The following is a 19,673-nucleotide window of genomic DNA, read 5'->3' on the forward strand; positions in this document are numbered from 1 at the left end:
ATGGGAGGCTATCAGCTGACCCAGGGAGGAGGTGTAGATTGAAAATAGGAGGGGTCCAAGAACAGAACCTTGGGGGACCCCAACTGAGAATGGTAGAGGAGAGGAGGAAGTAGAGTTGTAAGTAACACTGAAGGTGCGGTTGGATAAGTAGGTAGAGAACCAGCGAAGAGTAAAGTCACAGAGACCAAAGGTGTGGAGTTTTTTGAGGAGGAGTGGGTGGTCAACCGTATCGAAGGCGGCAGAGAGGTCCAGGAGTAGGAGCACAGAATAGTGTCCTTTAGTTTTGGCCGTTAGTATATCGTTTGTTAGTTTTAGGAGAGCAGTTTCAGTGGAATGTTGAGGACGAAATCCAGACTGAAGGGGATCAAGAAGGTTATTGTCAGCAAGGTGGACGCTCAGTCGGTTGTAGACTAGACGTTCAAGGAGTTTGGATAAAAAGGGGAGCAAGGAGATGGGGCGTAGGTTGTCAGGATTGGATGGGTCCAGTGAGGGCTTTTTAAGTATGGGGCTGACTAGTGCATGTTTCAAAGAGTTAGGGAAGATGCCAGAAGAGAGGGAGAGATTGAAGATGTGGGTAAGAGAGTGTAGAATAGAGCAAGAGGGTGAACGTAGCATTTGTGAGGGAACAGGATCCAGAGCGCAGGTGGTAAGATGGACATTGGTTAGTAATTTAGCGACCTCCTCTGTAGTGGTGGGGTTGAATGAGGGAAGTAGTGACTGTACCTGTGTGCATGAGGTGTGAGGTTTGGAGGATGTCTGAACAGTAGAGATCTCCTTGCGAATTGTATCAATCTTCTGTTTGAAGTGATTGGCAATCTCCTGGGCGTTGATTGAGTTAGTGGGTGGAGGCAGTGGAGGACGAAGGAGAGAGTTGAAGGCAGAGAAGAGTTGACGGGGACGGGATGATAGGTTTTTAATGAGGGTGATGAAGTAAGTCTGCTTGGCAGCGAGGAGGCTGGAATTGTATTTTTGGAGGGCAGATTTATACTGGACGAAGTCTTCCTGGGACTTAGTCTTGCGCCACTGGCGCTCGAGAGCACGGTTGTGTTTTTTCAGACTTCTAGTATCATCAGTTTGCCAGGGTTGAAGGGGGCGGGGTCTTATTCTGCGTGTGGTGAGGGGGGCCAGTCTGTCCAGTGATGCTAGAAGTGAAGTGTTGTAGACAGAAGTGGCTAGGTCGGTGCAGGACAGGGGTGCAATTTTGTCATAGAGGTGGTCAGTCACAGAGTGTAGAAGAGAAGGGTTGATATGCTGAAGGTTTCTACGAGTGACTGTTAGGTATTTGGAGGGAGAGGAGACGGAGGAGAGGGAGAGAGTGAAATTAATAAGGTGGTGATCAGAGAGGGGGTAAGGATCGATGGAGAGGTTGCATGGAGTGCATAGGTGGGAAAAAACAAGGTCAAGGGTATTGCCTTCAGAGTGAGTAGGCGCATGTATCCATTGCTTCAGGTCAAAAGAGGAGGTTAGACTGAGAAGTTTGGAAGTTGCATGAGTGTTAGCATTAGTAGGGATGTTGAAGTCGCCAAGAATAATTGTGGGGATTTCAGAAGAGAGAAAGTAGGGTAGCCAGGCAGAGAAGTCATCAAGAAAGGAGGATACTGGACCGGGGGGGCGGTAGATCACAGCTATCCTTAGAGAAACTGGGGAGAAGAGACGAATGCAATGCGCCTCAAATGAGGAGAGTGACAGAGAGGGAGGTGGGTGAAGTACCTGAAAGGTGCTATGTGGGGCTAAAAGGATTCCAACACCCCCTCCTTTGCGTCCACTGGGTCTGGGGGAGTGAGTCCAAAGAAGACCACCGTGGGATAGAGCAGCAGAAGAAGCAGTGTCGGATTCGTGAAGCCAGGTTTCAGTGATGGCGAGTAGATGAAATGAGTTTGCGATAAAGAGATCGTGGAGGGATGTGAGTTTGTTACAGACAGAGCGAGTGTTCAAAATGGCGCAGGAGAAAGGGAGTCTGGTCATGGGAAGAAGAGAAATGGGAACTAGATTGTGTGCATTGCGGCTGCACCCAGAGGGTGTAGGGTAATGGGTGCGTTGAGCACAGTTGGATGAAGGAGGTCCAGGGTTTGGGGAGATATCACCAGAGGATAGGAGAAGCAGGAGGGTGAGGGAGGTAATGTGGGAGTGCGATTTATATGAGTGGACCTGCCCCAGTGATTTGGAGCATTGGGCGTTTGACTTTAGAATTAGCATGAGTTGGTGAGTGCAGTAATAAGGAGAGGACAGAAGTGAGGGCGATATATAGAGGGTGTAGGGTGGACCAGAGGGGTGACTGGAAGAAAGTTTGAGGATAGAAGACACAACTGTCAGAAGGAGTGGTAGAGAGTGCATTTTCGAAGGGAAAGAATGTGAATTTAAAAAAAAAAATTTTTTATATATATACCTGGATCATGAACAGCAAACTAAAAGTTTGTTTTGCTTTGTGCAACCGCTGAAGTGCATAGGCAGAAGTGTTTCCACTTATAGAATAGCCCCACTTGAAAAAGAGCCCCAGGCGCAATGAGCCCCCTGCTAATGCTTCCCCCTAAAGGATGCTTACATTTATACTGACAGAGATAGGGGGTGGGTGCATTTCAATTAGCTAATCAGGAGGTAATAAATGTATGCTGATCAACAGGGCAGAATTCTTAGTTCAAAAACAGATCAGCAAGAGGGCAATAAAATGAATGGGCCATGATTAGGGTAAGTCAGAGGAGATGATAAAGCATTGTAAGGTGGACAGATCTACAGAGGGTTAAGCAAAAATAACATGCCAGTATTATCAAATAGACATAAACAAAACAGACATCAATGTTTCAAATTCTGGGTGGATCTCAGACAGCTGAAACATACCATAGACATTTAAACTAGAGAAAACACATCCGTTTTCAATTCTGGGTGGATCTCAGACAGCTGAAACATACCATAGACATTTAAACTAGAGAAAACACATCCGTTTTCAATTCTGGGTGGATCTCAGACAGCTGAAACATACCATAGACATTTAAACTAGAGAAAACACATCCGTTTTCAATTCTGGGTGGATCTCAGACAGCTGAAACATACCATAGACATTTAAACTAGAGAAAACACATCCGTTTTCAATTCTGGGTGGATCTCAGACAGCTGAAACATACCATAGACATTTAAACTAGAGAAAACACATCCGTTTTCAATTCTGGGTGGATCTCAGACAGCTGAAACATACCATAGACATTTAAACTAGAGAAAACACATCCGTTTTCAATTCTGGGTGGATCTCAGACAGCTGAAACATACCATAGACATTTAAACTAGAGAAAACACATCCGTTTTCAATTCTGGGTGGATCTCAGACAGCTGAAACATACCATAGACATTTAAACTAGAGAAAACACATCCGTTTTCAATTCTGGGTGGATCTCAGACAGCTGAAACATACCATAGACATTTAAACTAGAGAAAACACATCCGTTTTCAATTCTGGGTGGATCTCAGACAGCTGAAACATACCATAGACATTTAAACTAGAGAAAACACATCCGTTTTCAATTCTGGGTGGATCTCAGACAGCTGAAACATACCATAGACATTTAAACTAGAGAAAACACATCCGTTTTCAATTCTGGGTGGATCTCAGACAGCTGAAACATACCATAGACATTTAAACTAGAGAAAACACATCCGTTTTCAATTCTGGGTGGATCTCAGACAGCTGAAACATACCATAGACATTTAAACTAGAGAAAACACATCCGTTTTCAATTCTGGGTGGATCTCAGACAGCTGAAACATACCATAGACATTTAAACTAGAGAAAACACATCCGTTTTCAATTCTGGGTGGATCTCAGACAGCTGAAACATACCATAGACATTTAAACTAGAGAAAACACATCCGTTTTCAATTCTGGGTGGATCTCAGACAGCTGAAACATACCATAGACATTTAAACTAGAGAAAACACATCCGTTTTCAATTCTGGGTGGATCTCAGACAGCTGAAACATACCATAGACATTTAAACTAGAGAAAACACATCCGTTTTCAATTCTGGGTGGATCTCAGACAGCTGAAACATACCATAGACATTTAAACTAGAGAAAACACATCCGTTTTCAATTCTGGGTGGATCTCAGACAGCTGAAACATACCATAGACATTTAAACTAGAGAAAACACATCCGTTTTCAATTCTGGGTGGATCTCAGACAGCTGAAACATACCATAGACATTTAAACTAGAGAAAACACATCCGTTTTCAATTCTGGGTGGATCTCAGACAGCTGAAACATACCATAGACATTTAAACTAGAGAAAACACATCCGTTTTCAATTCTGGGTGGATCTCAGACAGCTGAAACATACCATAGACATTTAAACTAGAGAAAACACATCCGTTTTCAATTCTGGGTGGATCTCAGACAGCTGAAACATACCTGTAAAGAGACAGAGAAGAATTCTTCAGACAAGTGCATAGGCAGAAGTGTTTCCACTTATAGAATAGCCCCACTTGAAGAAGAGCCCCAGGCGCAATGAGCCCCCTGCTAATCAATGATGTCACACGTCCAGCCCCGCCCCCCTACAGTTAGAAACACATATGAGGTCACACTTAACCCTTTAGCACACCCTAGTGGTTAACTCCCAAACTGCAATTGTAATTTTCACAGTAAACAATGCATTTTTATAGCATTTTTTTGCTGTGAAAATGACAATTGTCCCAAAAAATTGTCAAAATTGTCCGATGTGTCCGCCATAATGTCGCGGTCACGAAAAAAATTGCTGATCGCGGCCATTTAGTAGTAAAAAAAAAATTATTAATAAAAATTCAATAAATCTATCCCCTATTTTGTAAACACTATACATTTTGCGCAAACCAATTGATAAACGCTTATTGTGATTTTTTTTTTTAACCAAAAATAGGTAGAAGAATTCGTATCGCCCTAAACTGAGGAAAAAAAGTTTTTTTATATATTTTTGGGGGGTATTTATTCTAGCAAAAAGGAAAAAATATTGCATTTATTTCAAAATTGTCGCTCTATTTTTGTTTATAGCGCAAAAAAAAAAAAACGCAGAGGTGATCAAATACCACCAAAAGGAAGCACTATTTGTAGGAAAAAAAGGACGGCACTTTTGTTTGGGAGCCAGGTCGCACGACCGCGCAATTGTCGGTTAAAGCGACGCAGTGCCGAATCGCAAAAACTGGCCGGGTCCTTTACCTGCATTTTGATCCGGGTATCAAGTGGTTAATGAGCAAACACCCACAAAAACTGTTGGTGTGAAGGTCAGCTCACAAAGGACCATCTCAATACCTAGACTGAGGGTTGCTATTCCTAAATTGATGGATTGTAAATGTAAGATGACTCGTTCCTGTGGTTCCTGTGGCTTCTGTGGCATTATTATTATTATTATTATTTTTTTTTTAAAGTTGTCATTGTTTTTCAGGATCGAGGGCTTATCTCTCTTGTCCTTGGTTGTTGAAGAATCTCCTACAGATATATTCCAGCAGCATTGTATCTCCTGGATTCGCAGCGTCTTGCAGGTCATACAGGTGAGATTCCATATTGATGTCTAACAAACCCATAAAGGTGTGATAATCAGGTGTCCACAAACTTTTGGCCATATAAGAGTGTACAGTATATGCTGAGGAGGGTAGCAATAAAGTGGAGCTTTGCTCTCCCAATCAACATTGATTATTCTTAATCCTCCTGCTGCTAGCATTGGGAAACGGATATAAAAGTCTAAAACAAGTAAATATACTTTCCTATTACTTTAGTTACGTCCTGGTTTCTTGCCTAGGCAAATGATGTCCTATATCCCAGGAGTCTTCAGGAGGGGAGAAGGGATTTTCTCAGCAAAGCACACCCTCCTGAATGCTTGATCTGCCCTCAGCCAGAAACTCTAGGGGTTGTTTTTCATAGTGTTTTTTCAACAAAATGAAGCCTAGAGACGTGGATGGATGGGAGTGTTTGCAATGAATAGTAAAAAAGAATTAACCAATTTATTACTGGGCACTTAAACCCCCTTCGTGTCCAGACCAGCTTTTAGCGCTGACGCATTTTGAATGACAATTGCGCGGTCATACAACACTGTACCCAAATTATATTTTTATCATTTTTTTCACAACAAATAGAGCTTTCTTTTGGTGGTATTTGATCATCTCTGCGATTTATTTTTAATTTTTTGCGCTATAAACAAAAAAAGACAGAAAATTTGGGGAAAAAAACACTTTTTTTTACTTTTTGTTATAATATCCCAATTTTTTTAAAAAAAAATATATATATTTTTTTCCTCGGTTTAGGCCGATACGTATTCTTCTACATATTTTTGTTAAAAAAAATCGCAATAAGCGTATTTGATCGGTTTGCGCAAAAGTTATAGCACCTACAAAATAGGGGATAGATGTATGATTCATTTTTTACTAGTATGGCGGCGATCTGCGATTTTTTATTTTTTTTTGTCAGGCCTGCGATATTGCGACTGACGTATCGGACACTTTTTACACAAATTTGGGATCATTCAAATTTATACAGCAATCAGTGCTATAAAAATGCACTAATTACTGTATAAATGTGACTGGCAGGGAAGGGGTTAACCACTAGGGGGTGAGGAAGGGGTTAAATGTATTACCTGGGTGTGTTCCAACTGTGGAGGGGGAGGGGGGTGACTGGGGGAGGTGACCAATGCTGTGTCCCTATGTACAAGAGACACAGATCGGTCTCCTCTCTCCCTGACAGGACGTGGAGCTCTGTGTTTACACACAAAGCTCCACGTCCCTGCTGTCACCAACGATCGCGTGTACCCGGCGGACATCGCGGCCGCCAGGTACACGCATCGGCTTCCCAGCGATGCACCGGCACAGTGTTTACCCGCTGCGCGCCCCCAGTGGCGTGCGCGGGTAATGCACAGAAAAACACGTCCACTCGGCACTTGAGAGCCGCGCTGTAGACGTCTTTTGTCTATAGCGCGGATCTCAAGTGGTTAAATAGCATTTTCGTTTGTGGTGCTTAGATACAGTGAAGATCCGCTTTATAACAAATCTGTTGTTGTGCCCTTCACTGGTAGATAATGTTTACTTAAAAGCGGAACCAAACTGTATCTGGGCACCACAAACGGAAAAATCATTTTAGCTCATTTTTAGTAATCAAAGCAAACTTCTCTCTACATTTGTTTTCCACGCTTTTTTATTTTGTTGAGAAATCATTTTGAAACCCCCCCCCCCCCCTCTAGCCTCTACCTGACTTGCTGCAATTTCTAACGCACACTTTGTGAAGCTCGCAGTGTGCAGTGAAATTGGAGAAAGTAATTTCAGGATAGGAGAGGATCTTGTACAACTGTGCAAGAATGAAGGGGAGGCTAGGGTTCATTTTGGGGCAATATACTGCAAGAACTTCTATGCTGGACTATTTTGTTATTTGACCTTTCTTGCTAAATGACATAAGAGTGTAAAATGTTCCATAGATAAATTGTGTTTATACTTGTAAAATTATACTTGTAAAAATAGCCATGAATGGAATAGCCTGCGGCAGCATGGGGCATGTGGGATTGACTTGTAGGAATAAACCCCGGGGACATTCATGCTTGTTTACAAACTATTTTTGTGCAGTTCTTCTGCTAGTGAAAATAACAACTGCTGATCACCATATATAATGTGCTTTATGTGGGCCCAGACCTGTATCTGGATTATTTTGGGTGGGTGGATGCAGGCTGGACCGCCACATTTTTGGAGCTGTACCTGTGTTGTGACTTCCGTTCTGTATGAAGTTCCTAATGCTGTATTGAATAAACATAATCCCAGGATTATGGATTGTGCTACTACTGTTCCCCATGCTCCTAGTAGAAACATAACTGGCTTTGTATTAATTTTGTCCCTTTTTTCTTTGCTCTCTACAGTCCCAGGACCCCCCCAGGGTAATTAGTTTGGCGGTTTTCGTGCTACGCTCTCTTCTCTCGCATTCCTCTGCACTGCCAGAATTATCACGGGAAATCTCCACCAATCAGGTCCCAGGACTTCTTACTTCACTGCTGGGCCTGAGACGCCAGGTAATGCATTAGGAAACGTGCAGCTTGACTCGTGAAAAAAATGCATGCATGCTTAAAGTGGTTGTAAAGGTTCAGTTTTTTTGTTTTTAAAATAACAAACAGGTCATACTTGCCTCCACTGTGCAGTTCGTTTTGCACAAAGTGGCCCCGATCGTCCTCTTCTAGGGTCCCACGGCGGCTCCTCCCCGCAATAGGTATCCCCCTCTGAGAAGCTCTCTCCACCGAGGGGATTACCTTGCAGGCACTCTCCCGTGTCATACACTTGCAGCCATAGCCGTCAAGTGTATGACTCGGCCCCGCCCCCCCGGCGGCCACGTCATTGGATTTGATTGACAACATCGGGAGCCAATGGCTGCGCTGCTATCAATCTATCCAATGAAAAACTGAGAAGCTGTGGAGGGAGCGACGCGGGATTGCACCCACGGAAATTCGAGGCTCAGGTAAGTAAAGCGGGGGGGCTGGACACCGCAAGGTCTTTTTTTCACCTTAATGCATTGGATGCATTAAGGTGAAAAAACACGAAGGTTTACAACTCCTTTTAAATCCACTTGCACAGCCCCAGAAGCATAATGTGTCCAATGACTTGAGGTCGTTGGTCAGCATTATGTGACAGCACTGACCAATGACCAAAAGTAAAGACCCTCATTGGCCAGCTCTGTCACATGACTACTGACCAATGAGCAATTGCGCACATTATGCTGCTACACGGCTTTTGGTGCTGTGTACATTGGCAGACATGGGCAACGGATGATTCTAAACATATTCAGGTAAGTGCAGTGAGGACAGGAGGAGCCAGGAGGCTGTCGGGAACTAGTCATTTTTTTAGAATAGAGTGGAGAAACACTTTAAAATATTTGTGGGGCTGAAGTTTATGTTGCTCATAGCAGCCAATTATGTTGTTTATAGTTTGTGGGCAGATTGCATGTCTCTTCTTTATGAACAAGCCAGGCAAAAAAAAATCTCTTGTTTTTTTAATCCTGATTGTGTTTTTCTTTTGTGTAGTGTCTGATGCCAGCCCTAGAAGGGATCCGGTCCTGCCTGATCACATATCCCCGAGCCTGTGGAGCCCTGCGGGTATTGTATCTGTGGCTTGGGAGCTTTGAACTAGAAATGCTTATGGCCTAGCAAACTTATTCCTGTGCTCATAAACAACCATTTAAACTATCAGAGCTCTTTACAGCAATAATAAAGTCTAAAATAAAAAAAAAACACTGACAGGCTAGATTTTAATAACAGAAGAGTGGCCCTTCTGTCTTAAATGTATCTCCTGCTTGTCGGTGGTAATGTAATCGAGATTTGCATGTGGGAGTGATGTCATTGCGGCTTGGCCATCCCAGTAGTCAGAGAGAGGAAACCCGGAAGGAAGGCCGAGCGAAGGTGGAAGCACCTGGGACCAGCTGGATTGGAGAAAGCACAACGCTGGAGGGTTTTGAAAGGAAGGTCAGCTATAATGTGCATAACAAGCTCATTGTGGCATAAACCACCCAGGGGCCATTAAAAAAAAACAAAGTATAATACTACTTCAAGGGTGACAGGCTTAAAGCGGGGGTTCACCCTAAAAACAAAATTCTAATATTACATCCAGCTCACTACCGACATTGTCAGTATGCCGATTTTTTTTTTTTGTGCTGTACATATTTTGTAAAGCTATTTTCTTAGCCGGCTTCCGGGTAGTGAATCCCGCGGGAGTGGGCGTTCCTATGCAGCAGTTAGTGATTGACATTTGACATGATGACAAACACTATATACCCCCCCCCCCCCCCCCGTCGCATCAGGAGCGTCACGAGTTGCCGAAAGAAGCCGAACGTCGGTGCGCAGGCGCCATATGGCGCTGACTCAACGTTCGGCTTCTTGCGGCAACTCGTGAAGCTCCTTATGCGACAGGGGGGATAGTGTTTGTCATCATGTCAATCACTAACTGCGGCATAGGAACGCCCACTCCCACGGGAGGCACTACCCGGAAGCCGGCTAAGAAAATAGCTTTACAAGGTATGTACAGCAAAAAAAAAAATTGGCATACTGGCAATGTCGGTAGTGAGCTGGATGTAATGTTAGACATTTTTTTTTTTTAGGGTGAACCCCCCCGCTTTAAAACTGAACTTTGGCCTTTCTGAATCTGTCCTCTGTTGATAGTGAGTACTCTCATTTCTCTAATACTAATAATAATATAATATAAGAAGCTGCACCAACCTTGAGCACTTTTAATTTTTAGCTTGAACAAATTACTGTATTTATCTGCATATAACACGCTCTCATGATTTTCCCTCTATTTTTAGGGGGGGAAAGGTGCGTGTTATATGCCAATAAATAGGGTAGTTATCAAGCCCGTCTTTGACCCGCATTTTACAAGCCCTTGGGTTCCTAATCCATCAATCATGTTGGCTCAATGTCATGCATGGGCAGGGTCCGTTGATCTTGGCGACATTATTGGATGTATTCATGTTTCACTGCATCATTGTGGATAATTGGAATAACACCTACATTATATTTGTTACATGTTGTCATTCACATAGCGTAACTTCAATATGTATCCTACCTAGCTTTCCCTTTTCAATGTAAGGTTATCATAACCATAATTAACCCTGTCTACAGAGTGTTGTCAGATCTCATCGCTTGTAAGCTAGATGTTCACACTGCCTTCCCTAACAAAGAGTCAAAAAGAGCAAGGTTTGATTGGTGCTTTCATAGTAGAAAACATATGTCAGCAACCCAATAGCTTCTTCAGTCAAAGGACTTTATTTTTGCATAACAGGATCCAATAAAATGCTAACCCACCCGTTACAGCCGATGCCTTCCTCATAGCATATGGTTGGCTATTAAACAAATACAGTAATGCCTCGGATTGCGGGTAACACGGTTAACGAGCGCTTCACAATACAAGCTTTTTTTTTTTTTTTTTTTTTAATCCTGACTTGGTTTGCGAGTGTCTCGCAAAACGAGCTGGATGCAAGCCTCTGGGGTGTGCAGTACCGCATTTGAACAGAGGTGCCGGGGCAACGGTGACACTCGGAAACACTCCGTTCCCGAGTGTTTCCGTGCCTCTCTGAGTGTTTGAGTGTCTTTGGCACCTGGCGCCCCCTCCCTACCTCTGGCCACATGCGGTACTGCATACAATAGAAGTCCCTGTGGAACAAATCATCTGAGTTTCCATTGACTTCTTTGGGGAAACTCGCTTTGATATACGAGTGCTTTGGATTACAAGCATTCTTCTGGAACAAATTATGCTCGTAATCCAAGGAACCACTGTATGTCTCTAAATAAGCACATTGGAAATATTTCTGAACAATACATGCTGGCTGTAGAGCCCTATGTATTAACTTGATATTGGGAACAACACAGCCTATAGTGGGGGTTTCTCAAATTTGAATGCAAAAGTGGTTGTGCTTTTTAAAATATATAAAATAATTCCCTTGGCTCTTTCCATTGCTTTAATGAATAGCCATGTTATTGTGTATTTACATCTAGTACTTTATTTGATTATTGTGTGTCTTCTGCAGGGGAAACTCACTGCCTTTTTCTTGAGTCTTTTGGATGAAGAAAGTCTTCAGATTCAAGAGGTAAAACTATATTTTTCACAGGAAAAGAAAACAAAATACTGTAGATGATTGGGTATAACAGAAAAAGAGATCAGTTTGATGTTGCCAGTATTGTCATGTGTTTAACCACTTCCTTAGCTGCGCTTTAGCCGATATACACCTACAGCGGGGCTTTCCAGTTCTGGGACATCGTCCTGTGTGCATCGGAATCACTCTGTGACCGCTGTGTACCTCGGAAACCGTGAATCAAAGATTGGGGTAAAGGGACAATCACAGCGGTTCTTTGCCATGTGATCGCTGTGTCCAGTCACAAGCAATCACAGATGTAAACAGAACAGATTTTTGCTTGTTCGAATGGCTCTCCTTTCCTTACACAGAGACAGCGTGTGAGCAAAGGAGAGCCTGTTTGACTGTATTGCCATGGTAACAAAAAAATATAGCTATGTAAAGTAAGTTAAACGATAAGTGCATTTTAAAACAAAGTGTATTTATCATTGTTTTGCCCCTTTTTCTAAGACCTAACCTACCCTCTGCCTCCACAGATGCATGCTGCGCCACTGCACCAAAAACTTTTAAAGTCCACTGAAACTAAAAGTTGTTAAACATCTGTGTACAGTCCACAAGGTGCACTTTTCACTGTGCACCCAGATTGATCTAATCTTGTACGGTATGCTCCTAATCACCACCGTGACTTTCACAGATAATGCACACTCTAGGTGAAGATCCGCCACCAGAAGGGCAAGCTCAGTTTCCAGTCGGCTATAGCCCAGCCGCGGCCTTTAAAGTTGTAATGAACCCACGGGTTACAGATTCCTGGAACTGGCTTCCTTCACATTCATAAGCTCCACCTTAAAGATGATCTTCATTAGTTGTAAACTACGAAGCATAGCAACGATCAACTGTTGACATAGGCAATCCTGGAAAGTTGGAGATCTACCTTTTGTTGGGAATTAAAGCGGTAATTCCCCCTCCAAAAAATGTTTACCCTTAGATTGATGCTCATTTTGTCTAGGGGAATCGGCTATTTGTTTTAAAATCGACGCTGTACTTACCGTTGTAGAAAGCGATCTTCTCCGCCGCTTCCGGGTATGGTGTTCGGGACTGGGCGTTCCTTCTTGATTGACGGTCTTCCGACGGTAGCATCCATCGCGTCACAAGTAGCCGAAAGTCGGCACGGCTCTACCGACGTTCGGCTACTTTCGGAAAATCGTGACGCGATAGATGCGACCTTCGGAAGCCTGTCGGAAGACTGTCAATCAAGAAGGAACGCCCATACCCGAACACCATACCGGCGGAGAAGATCGCTCTCTACAACGGTAAGTACAGCGTCGATTTTAAAACAACTAGCCGATTCCCCTAGACAAAATGAGCATCAACCTAAGGGTAAAACATTTTTGGAGGGGGAACTACCACTTTAATAGCTGCTCCTTTCACCAGACTGATTGTAGACTGATCCTTGCTTACTGATGGCCATGTTTGTTTGCATCCAGCGCCACAATTCTTCACCATTCTGGCCACGCCTGCGCTTTACAGCCCCACAGACTTCTATGGCACTGTCTCTCAACGCTGGACACGGTCACGTAGAGTTCTTTAGGGCGATGCTACAGTCAGGACAGTGAATATTTATTCCTCCAAAAAAATGTATTTGTGAAAGAACAAAGTGCTAATTTCTATCCTCTCCTCCTGTCATGCATGATGATATTTGCAGTATACTAATGTGGTTTAGACCAAAGTGTGTACAGGTTTTCCATGATTCCAGACGAGCATAGCTCACTTAATTATAGTGTTTGTATACTCACTGTGACTTTACATGTATTCCCTCCAGATTATGCCACCATTAATTATAGTGTGTACGTTTCTAAAATGAAAAGGCTAAATACCTTTTCCCACAGCTGTGCGATCACATGATCCCCCTCCGCTCGTCTTCCCCGAACTATACAGAGAAGCTGGAGGGGCTGAGATTCCCCTGTGATATCAGCCGGCCAGCACAGGGGGATAATGTGACCGCGCAGTGTGGGAAAAGGTATTTAACCTTTTCATAAAAAAAAATAAAAAAAACCTCACTGTAGTTAATGTCGGCATAAACTGGAGGAGGGTACATGTATATTTGCTGCATATTGCAGCTATATGGCGGCAGGAGCGGTGGGGAGCAGAACCCCTCTCATGCTGACAGGCAGCAGGGAGAGGGAAGAGGCACGCAGCAGGCTGACGGAGGCACGCAGCAGGCTGACGGAGGCACGCAGCAGGCTGACGGAGGCACGCAGCAGGCTGACGGAGGCACGCAGCAGGCTGGCGGAGGCACGCAGCAGGCTGACGGAGGCACGCAGCAGGCTGACGGAGGCACGCAGCAGGCTGACGGAGGCACGCAGCAGGCTGACAACAGTAGTCATGAATTACCATGGTCCGCACAGACAGGGGGACACAGGAACAGGTAGGATCAGCCAGGTATACTGCAAGATAGGAAGGGACAATTTACACAGCACAAGCACTGTGGTATAGATTATGCCTTAAAGGAACAGGATCTTTGTTTTTTAGGGTTACTACTTTAAAGTGGTTGTAAACCCTTTTGTGTGACTTAGAATAAGGCTTACCTATAGGTAGTTGAAATATCTCCAAAACGTGGGCCTTTCACAAAATGTTTCCCTTGTAGTGCGCCGATGATGTCATCGGTGCATGTGCTGTGAATAAACGGATCTCTGTGCCATTTGTCACTCGCAAGTGCCATGATTGACGTCTCCCATGCGCATTTGTGGGAGTGACGTCACGTGACTCCGTCCATTCAGTCGGAGTCTGCGGATCTGGAAGAAAGATGATGATGAACGCGGCCTACACAGGGGAAAGTGTGGGCTTTGTTTGCAGGGAAGTGTCACATAATGGGCTAGTATGCGATGCATACTAGCCCATTATGGCTTATAAAATTATTTTGCGCTAAAGATATATAAAGTCAAATATGTGCAAACTGCAAATAGTGGTAAAGTGCTATATGAGGAATGCCAAAAAAGCTCATATATAATGTATGGTAAGCATACATATACCGATCCACAAACAGATATGATACAACATCCAAAGGTGATCTCTCAATGGATGGCTTGACTTCCAATGCACGGCCAAAGTGAGTAGAACAGCAAATGGACGGTGAGACTGTATGGGATAAAGGAGATTAGTAGCGATATCAATTTAATTACCGTATTTATTGGGGTATAGCGCACTCCCGCGTATAGCATCCATCGGCGGCCTCGTCGGGTCCAGCGTCCGTCTGCGGCTTCAGGTGTCCTCTTCGTCGGGTTCCGGTGTCCTTCTGCGGCGTCCTCCCCGCTCGTTTCCTGCTTTCCCGCGCCGAGTTTGAATACTGCGCCAGCATATACCGAGCGCAGTACACTCGTGTATAGTCGGGCAGTCTCGGCTACACTCGCGCTCACGTCCTGTACGTCCAGGACGTCAGCGCGAGAGGAGCCGAGACTGCCCGACTATACACGAGTGTACTGCGCTCGGTATATGCCGGCGCAGTATTCAAACTCGGCTCGGGTATCGGCGTATATCGCGCACCCACGATTTTGCCCTGATTTTCAGGGCAAAAAAGTGCGCGGTATACACCGATAAATACGGTATCCTGTTATCCGATAATAGAGAGGAGTGGAAGAAAAAAAGTTGATGTGCCTGTTATATTGTATCTGGAAGGTGAGAGTTCTGTGAGACTGGTGAAGGACAGACACCATGGTTCAATACTTCAATTAAGGAAATACTCTCATCAAGACTTTGGAGATATTAGAAGATTTGTCCCTTTTATTCATTATATGGGACGTTTTAAAAACTTTACTTTCACCCATCTTTTTCATATTGCAATATTGAACCATTTTCCATATTGTGTACATTGGTGCACCTTTTGTATTTTTGCACTTTTATTTATTTGCACAGTGACACTTTATATATTGATCACCTTTGGATGTTGTATCATATCTGTTTGTGGATCGGTATATGTATGCTTACCATACATTATATGTGAGCTTTTTTGGCATTCCTCATATATAAGGATGAGCTCCGGCGTGTTGGCATAGTACACGTGCAGAGCCCACCAGGAAGTGTGCACGGCGCTGTGCTAATCACAGGCAGGGAGACATTGTCCCGATGCTCGGCTGCAGGGATCGTGAAATGTCTCCCTGGCTGTTATTAGCGCAGCGCCGTGCACACTTCCTGGCGGGCTCTGCACGTGTTCTATGCGAACACGCCAGAGCTCATCCTTGCTCATATATAGCACTCGACCACTATTTTGCACTATTTGCAGTTTGCACGTATTTGATTTCATATATCTTTAGCGCAAGATCATTTTATAAGCTATTTATGTGTACAGTGAACACCATTAGATCTAGCAGCTTCTGTCATTCTAACTTCCCCACATTCATATCTACTCATTAGTCTCGCAAGAGACACCTCACTTCCACTAGCCCATTATGCTTTTACTTTGCAGGGTTTGCAGGTAGCAAAAGGGGAAGTAAAACCATCAGTGACTTTCTTCCTCTTTAAGCAAGTGTGCCTCTTGTCAGTCCTTCCTGTACAATCTCCAGTACTGAGATCCTTTTATCTCTGTACACAAGTTCTCCCTCTACATTCCATTGGTGAAGAAGCAGGGAAATGTAATATTTTTATTCTAGGCCCTATCAGCTTACACAATAAAATTACAGTCAAGTCTTATTTTAAATCCTGCATATGTAATTGGGAATCTGTGATCTGCAGAATAACAGGGTCAGGATGAGGTGTTTCTAGAGTGCCAACTTGCTGCCGATTAGTAGTCTCGCCCTCCCAAATCTATAAAAAAAAATTGAAGTGAATAGTTGATGTATTTTGTAAAATTGATTGATTTTGTAACAAATGTCATATATGGTTTATTTATCTCTCGTGAAACAGATGGCCTGTCAGTGCTTCTCCCTCCTTCCATCTTTGGGCTCTGGCTTCTCACAGGGAGTTAAACACACAGAGAACTGGGAACGGCAGATGCAGAGTGTTCTATGCTCACTTCATGCCGTGTTCGAACAGGTCTATCAAAATGCTGAGACTGGTAAGTGTGCATGTCCTAGGGTTTAGGGATGTGAAAAACTGTCAGTATGGGATTGTATGTGTAATGCTGTTCCCCAAAGAGATCCGTCACATTACCTGTCACAGTTGAGGTTTCCATCCAGTGTTGGAAAATGCAATTGCCGCCCCTGGATGCGATGCTATTCCTGCAGCAGAATAAACCTCCACAGCATGAGATGCCTGCCCCAGGAACAGCACTGTATATTGCAAGCCTTCAGTACTAGAAAGGAACTTTGGGGTAGATTCAGGTACCTACGTACGTAATTTGCGCGGGCGCTCCTTGAAAATGCCCGGCGTAAGGTCGCGTAATTTAAATGATCCCGTAGGGGGCGTGGATCATTTAAATTAGGCGCGTTCCCGCGCCGAATGTAGTGCGCATGCTCCGTCGGGAAACTTTCCCGACGTGCATTGCGGCAAATGACGTCACAAGGACGTCATTTGCTTCAACGTGAACGTAAATGGCGTCCAGCGCCATTCACGATTCACTTACGCAAACGACGTAATTTTCAAACATCGCGACGCGGGAACGACGGGTATACTTAGCATTGGCTGCCCCTGCTAATAGCAGGAGCAGCCTTACGCGGAACCCGATGAACGTAAACTGCGTACGTAGGGCGCGCGTACGGTTGTGAATTGGCGTTGGTATGCAATTTGCATACTCTACGCTGACCACTACGGGAACGCCACTTAGCGGCCAGCGTAAGAATGCAGCCTACGATACGACAGCATAAGAGCCTTATGCCAGTCATATCTTAGGCTGCAGTCGGCGTATCGAGCTCTCTGAATCAGGAGCAGTCGATACGCCGGCGCAACTAAGCAATTGCGCTGCGTAACTATGGTTACGCAGACGCAATTGCTTTCTGAATCTACCCCTTTGTTTATTACTGGTGATGCTTTTCCAAACTCTGTGTTACACTGAACATATGCAATTATCCACTTGCTTACCGGGTTTTTTCTGGCCCTTTTTGTTTACAAGTTTAAATCGGTACTTTTTGCTATATAATTGCTTAAAACCCCCAAACATTATACATTATTTTTTTTTAGCAGAGACCCCGGGGAATAAAATGGCTCAGCGATTTTGCAAATGCAATTTTTTGGGAGAAAATACACTTTAATTAAAAAAACGCAAGAGTTACCTCAATTTTTGAGTAAATAGATACCGAACATGTCATGCTTTAAAATTGCGCACACTTGGAGGTTCCCTCCGCTATTCAGGTTGAATTGCAGGATATAGCTGTTGTGGAGTCTTTAGACCACAGTCTCCTATTTTCTTATAACACTGAATTGGAACCTTGCCTGTTATCCCAATAATGTACATGGACCTTTCTTTGACCCGTTTTTATCATTGCCTATCACTATAGAACGTTGGTTGATGTGTGTTTATCATGACATTTTGTACAATTTGCATACCTTAAATAAAGATTTAAAATAAATAAAATTGCGCATACTCGTGGAATGGACAAACTACAGTACTTAAAAATCTCCATAGGCAACTCTTTGAACACCTTTACAGGTTACCTGTTTAGAGTTAGAGGAGGTCTAGTGCTAGAATTATTACACTCACGCTTAACGTTGATGGCGATACCTCACGTGTGTGGCTCGAATCCTGCTTACAGATGCGTGTGCCTAGATTAAGGCTTACCTGTAGGTGCTTGAAATATCTCCCAGACCTGCACGGTCTAGGAGATATTTGCAAATTGCCGTATGGCGATCTCTTCTACGCAGGAGTTAGGGCACGCTGTGACGTTTCTAGCTCGGGTCATGTCGTTAAAGGCAGAGTGACGTCATGCGAATCCGGCCAGTCACAGAGCCGGAGTTCGCGGCCCCCGGAAGGAAGAGGGGGTGAACAATGGACGCTCGCTGCCAGCGAGGAAAACGGGGACATCGCGGGCTTCTCCTGCAAGCAAGTGTCACATAATGGGCTACTATGCGATGCATAGTAGCCCATTATGATTTACCTTTGCAGGCAAACCAAGAGGAAGTAACACCCATCAGGGTTTACTTCCTCTTTAAAGTGACTCCCTCATAAGAATAGAAGGGTGATGATCTTTTTTTCAGAATGTTGGTTCCTTTGCTCTTATGCTGGTACTTTTGGCTTCAGTGCTTTTTGACCTGGAACAAATATAGAAATAAGTAATTATGACCTCTTTACAGCATACCTCTTCTTCTGTGATTCAAATGTTAAAGCCAGAGCCGTGCAACTAGCCCTTACAAGAGGGCAAGAATTGGCATACGTTACTTAACCACTTACCCCCCGGAACATATTGCTGCCTAAAGACCAGAGTACTTTTTGCGATTCGGGACTGCGTCGCTTTAACAGACAATTGCGCGGTCGTGCGACGTGGCTCCCAAACAAAATTGGCGTCCTTTTTTTCCCACAAATAGAGCTTTCTTTTGGTGGTATTTGATCACCTCTGCGTTTTTTATTTTTTGCGCTATAAACAAAAATAGAGCGACAATTTTGAAAAAAATGAATATTTTTTACTTTTTGCTGTAATAAATATCCCCCAAAAATATATAAAAAAACATTTTTTTTCCTCAGTTTAGGCCGATACGTATTCTTCTACATATTTTTCGTAAAAAAAATCGCAATAAGCGTTTTTTGATTGGTTTGCGCAAAAGTTATAGCGTTTACAAAATAGGGGGTATTTTTATGGCATTTTTATTAATATTTTTTTTACTAGTAATGGCGGCGATCAGCGATTTTTTTTTTCGGTATTGCGACATTATGGCGGACACTTCGGACATTTTTGACACATTTTTGGGACCATTGGCATTTTTATAGCGATCAGTGCTATAAAAATGCATTAGATTACTATAAAAATGCCACTGGCAGTGAAGGGGTTAACACTAGGGGGCGGGGAAGGGGTTAAGTATGCCTGGGTGTGTTCTTACTGTGGGGGGGGGGGTGGCCTCACTAGGGGAAACACTGATTTTCTGTTCATACATTGTATGAACAGAAAATCAGCATTTCCCCTGCTGACAGGAACGAGAGCTGTGTGTTTACACACACAGCTCCCGTTCCCCGCTCTGTACCGAGCGATCGCGTGTGCCCGGCGGCGATCG

At 43.8% G+C, this 19,673-nt stretch overlaps 1 protein-coding gene across 2 annotated transcripts in view; it reads left to right on the forward strand.

Moving 5' to 3' along the window:
- PELP1 (proline, glutamate and leucine rich protein 1) overlaps positions 1–19,673 on the forward strand; it is a 57,315-nt gene that overhangs the window by 12,542 nt on the left and 25,100 nt on the right. For both annotated transcript variants that reach the window (XM_040346668.1, XM_040346667.1), the window contains exons 3-7: positions 5,404–5,509; positions 7,852–8,001; positions 9,004–9,075; positions 11,499–11,558; positions 16,440–16,590. In XM_040346668.1, the coding sequence (XP_040202602.1) occupies positions 5,404–5,509; positions 7,852–8,001; positions 9,004–9,075; positions 11,499–11,558; positions 16,440–16,590 (539 nt within the window). The remainder of the gene's footprint in view (positions 1–5,403; positions 5,510–7,851; positions 8,002–9,003; positions 9,076–11,498; positions 11,559–16,439; positions 16,591–19,673) is intronic.

The sequence above is a fragment of the Rana temporaria genome, chromosome 3 (assembly GCF_905171775.1).
Source record: "Rana temporaria chromosome 3, aRanTem1.1, whole genome shotgun sequence".
Taxonomy (NCBI): Eukaryota; Metazoa; Chordata; class Amphibia; order Anura; family Ranidae; genus Rana; species Rana temporaria.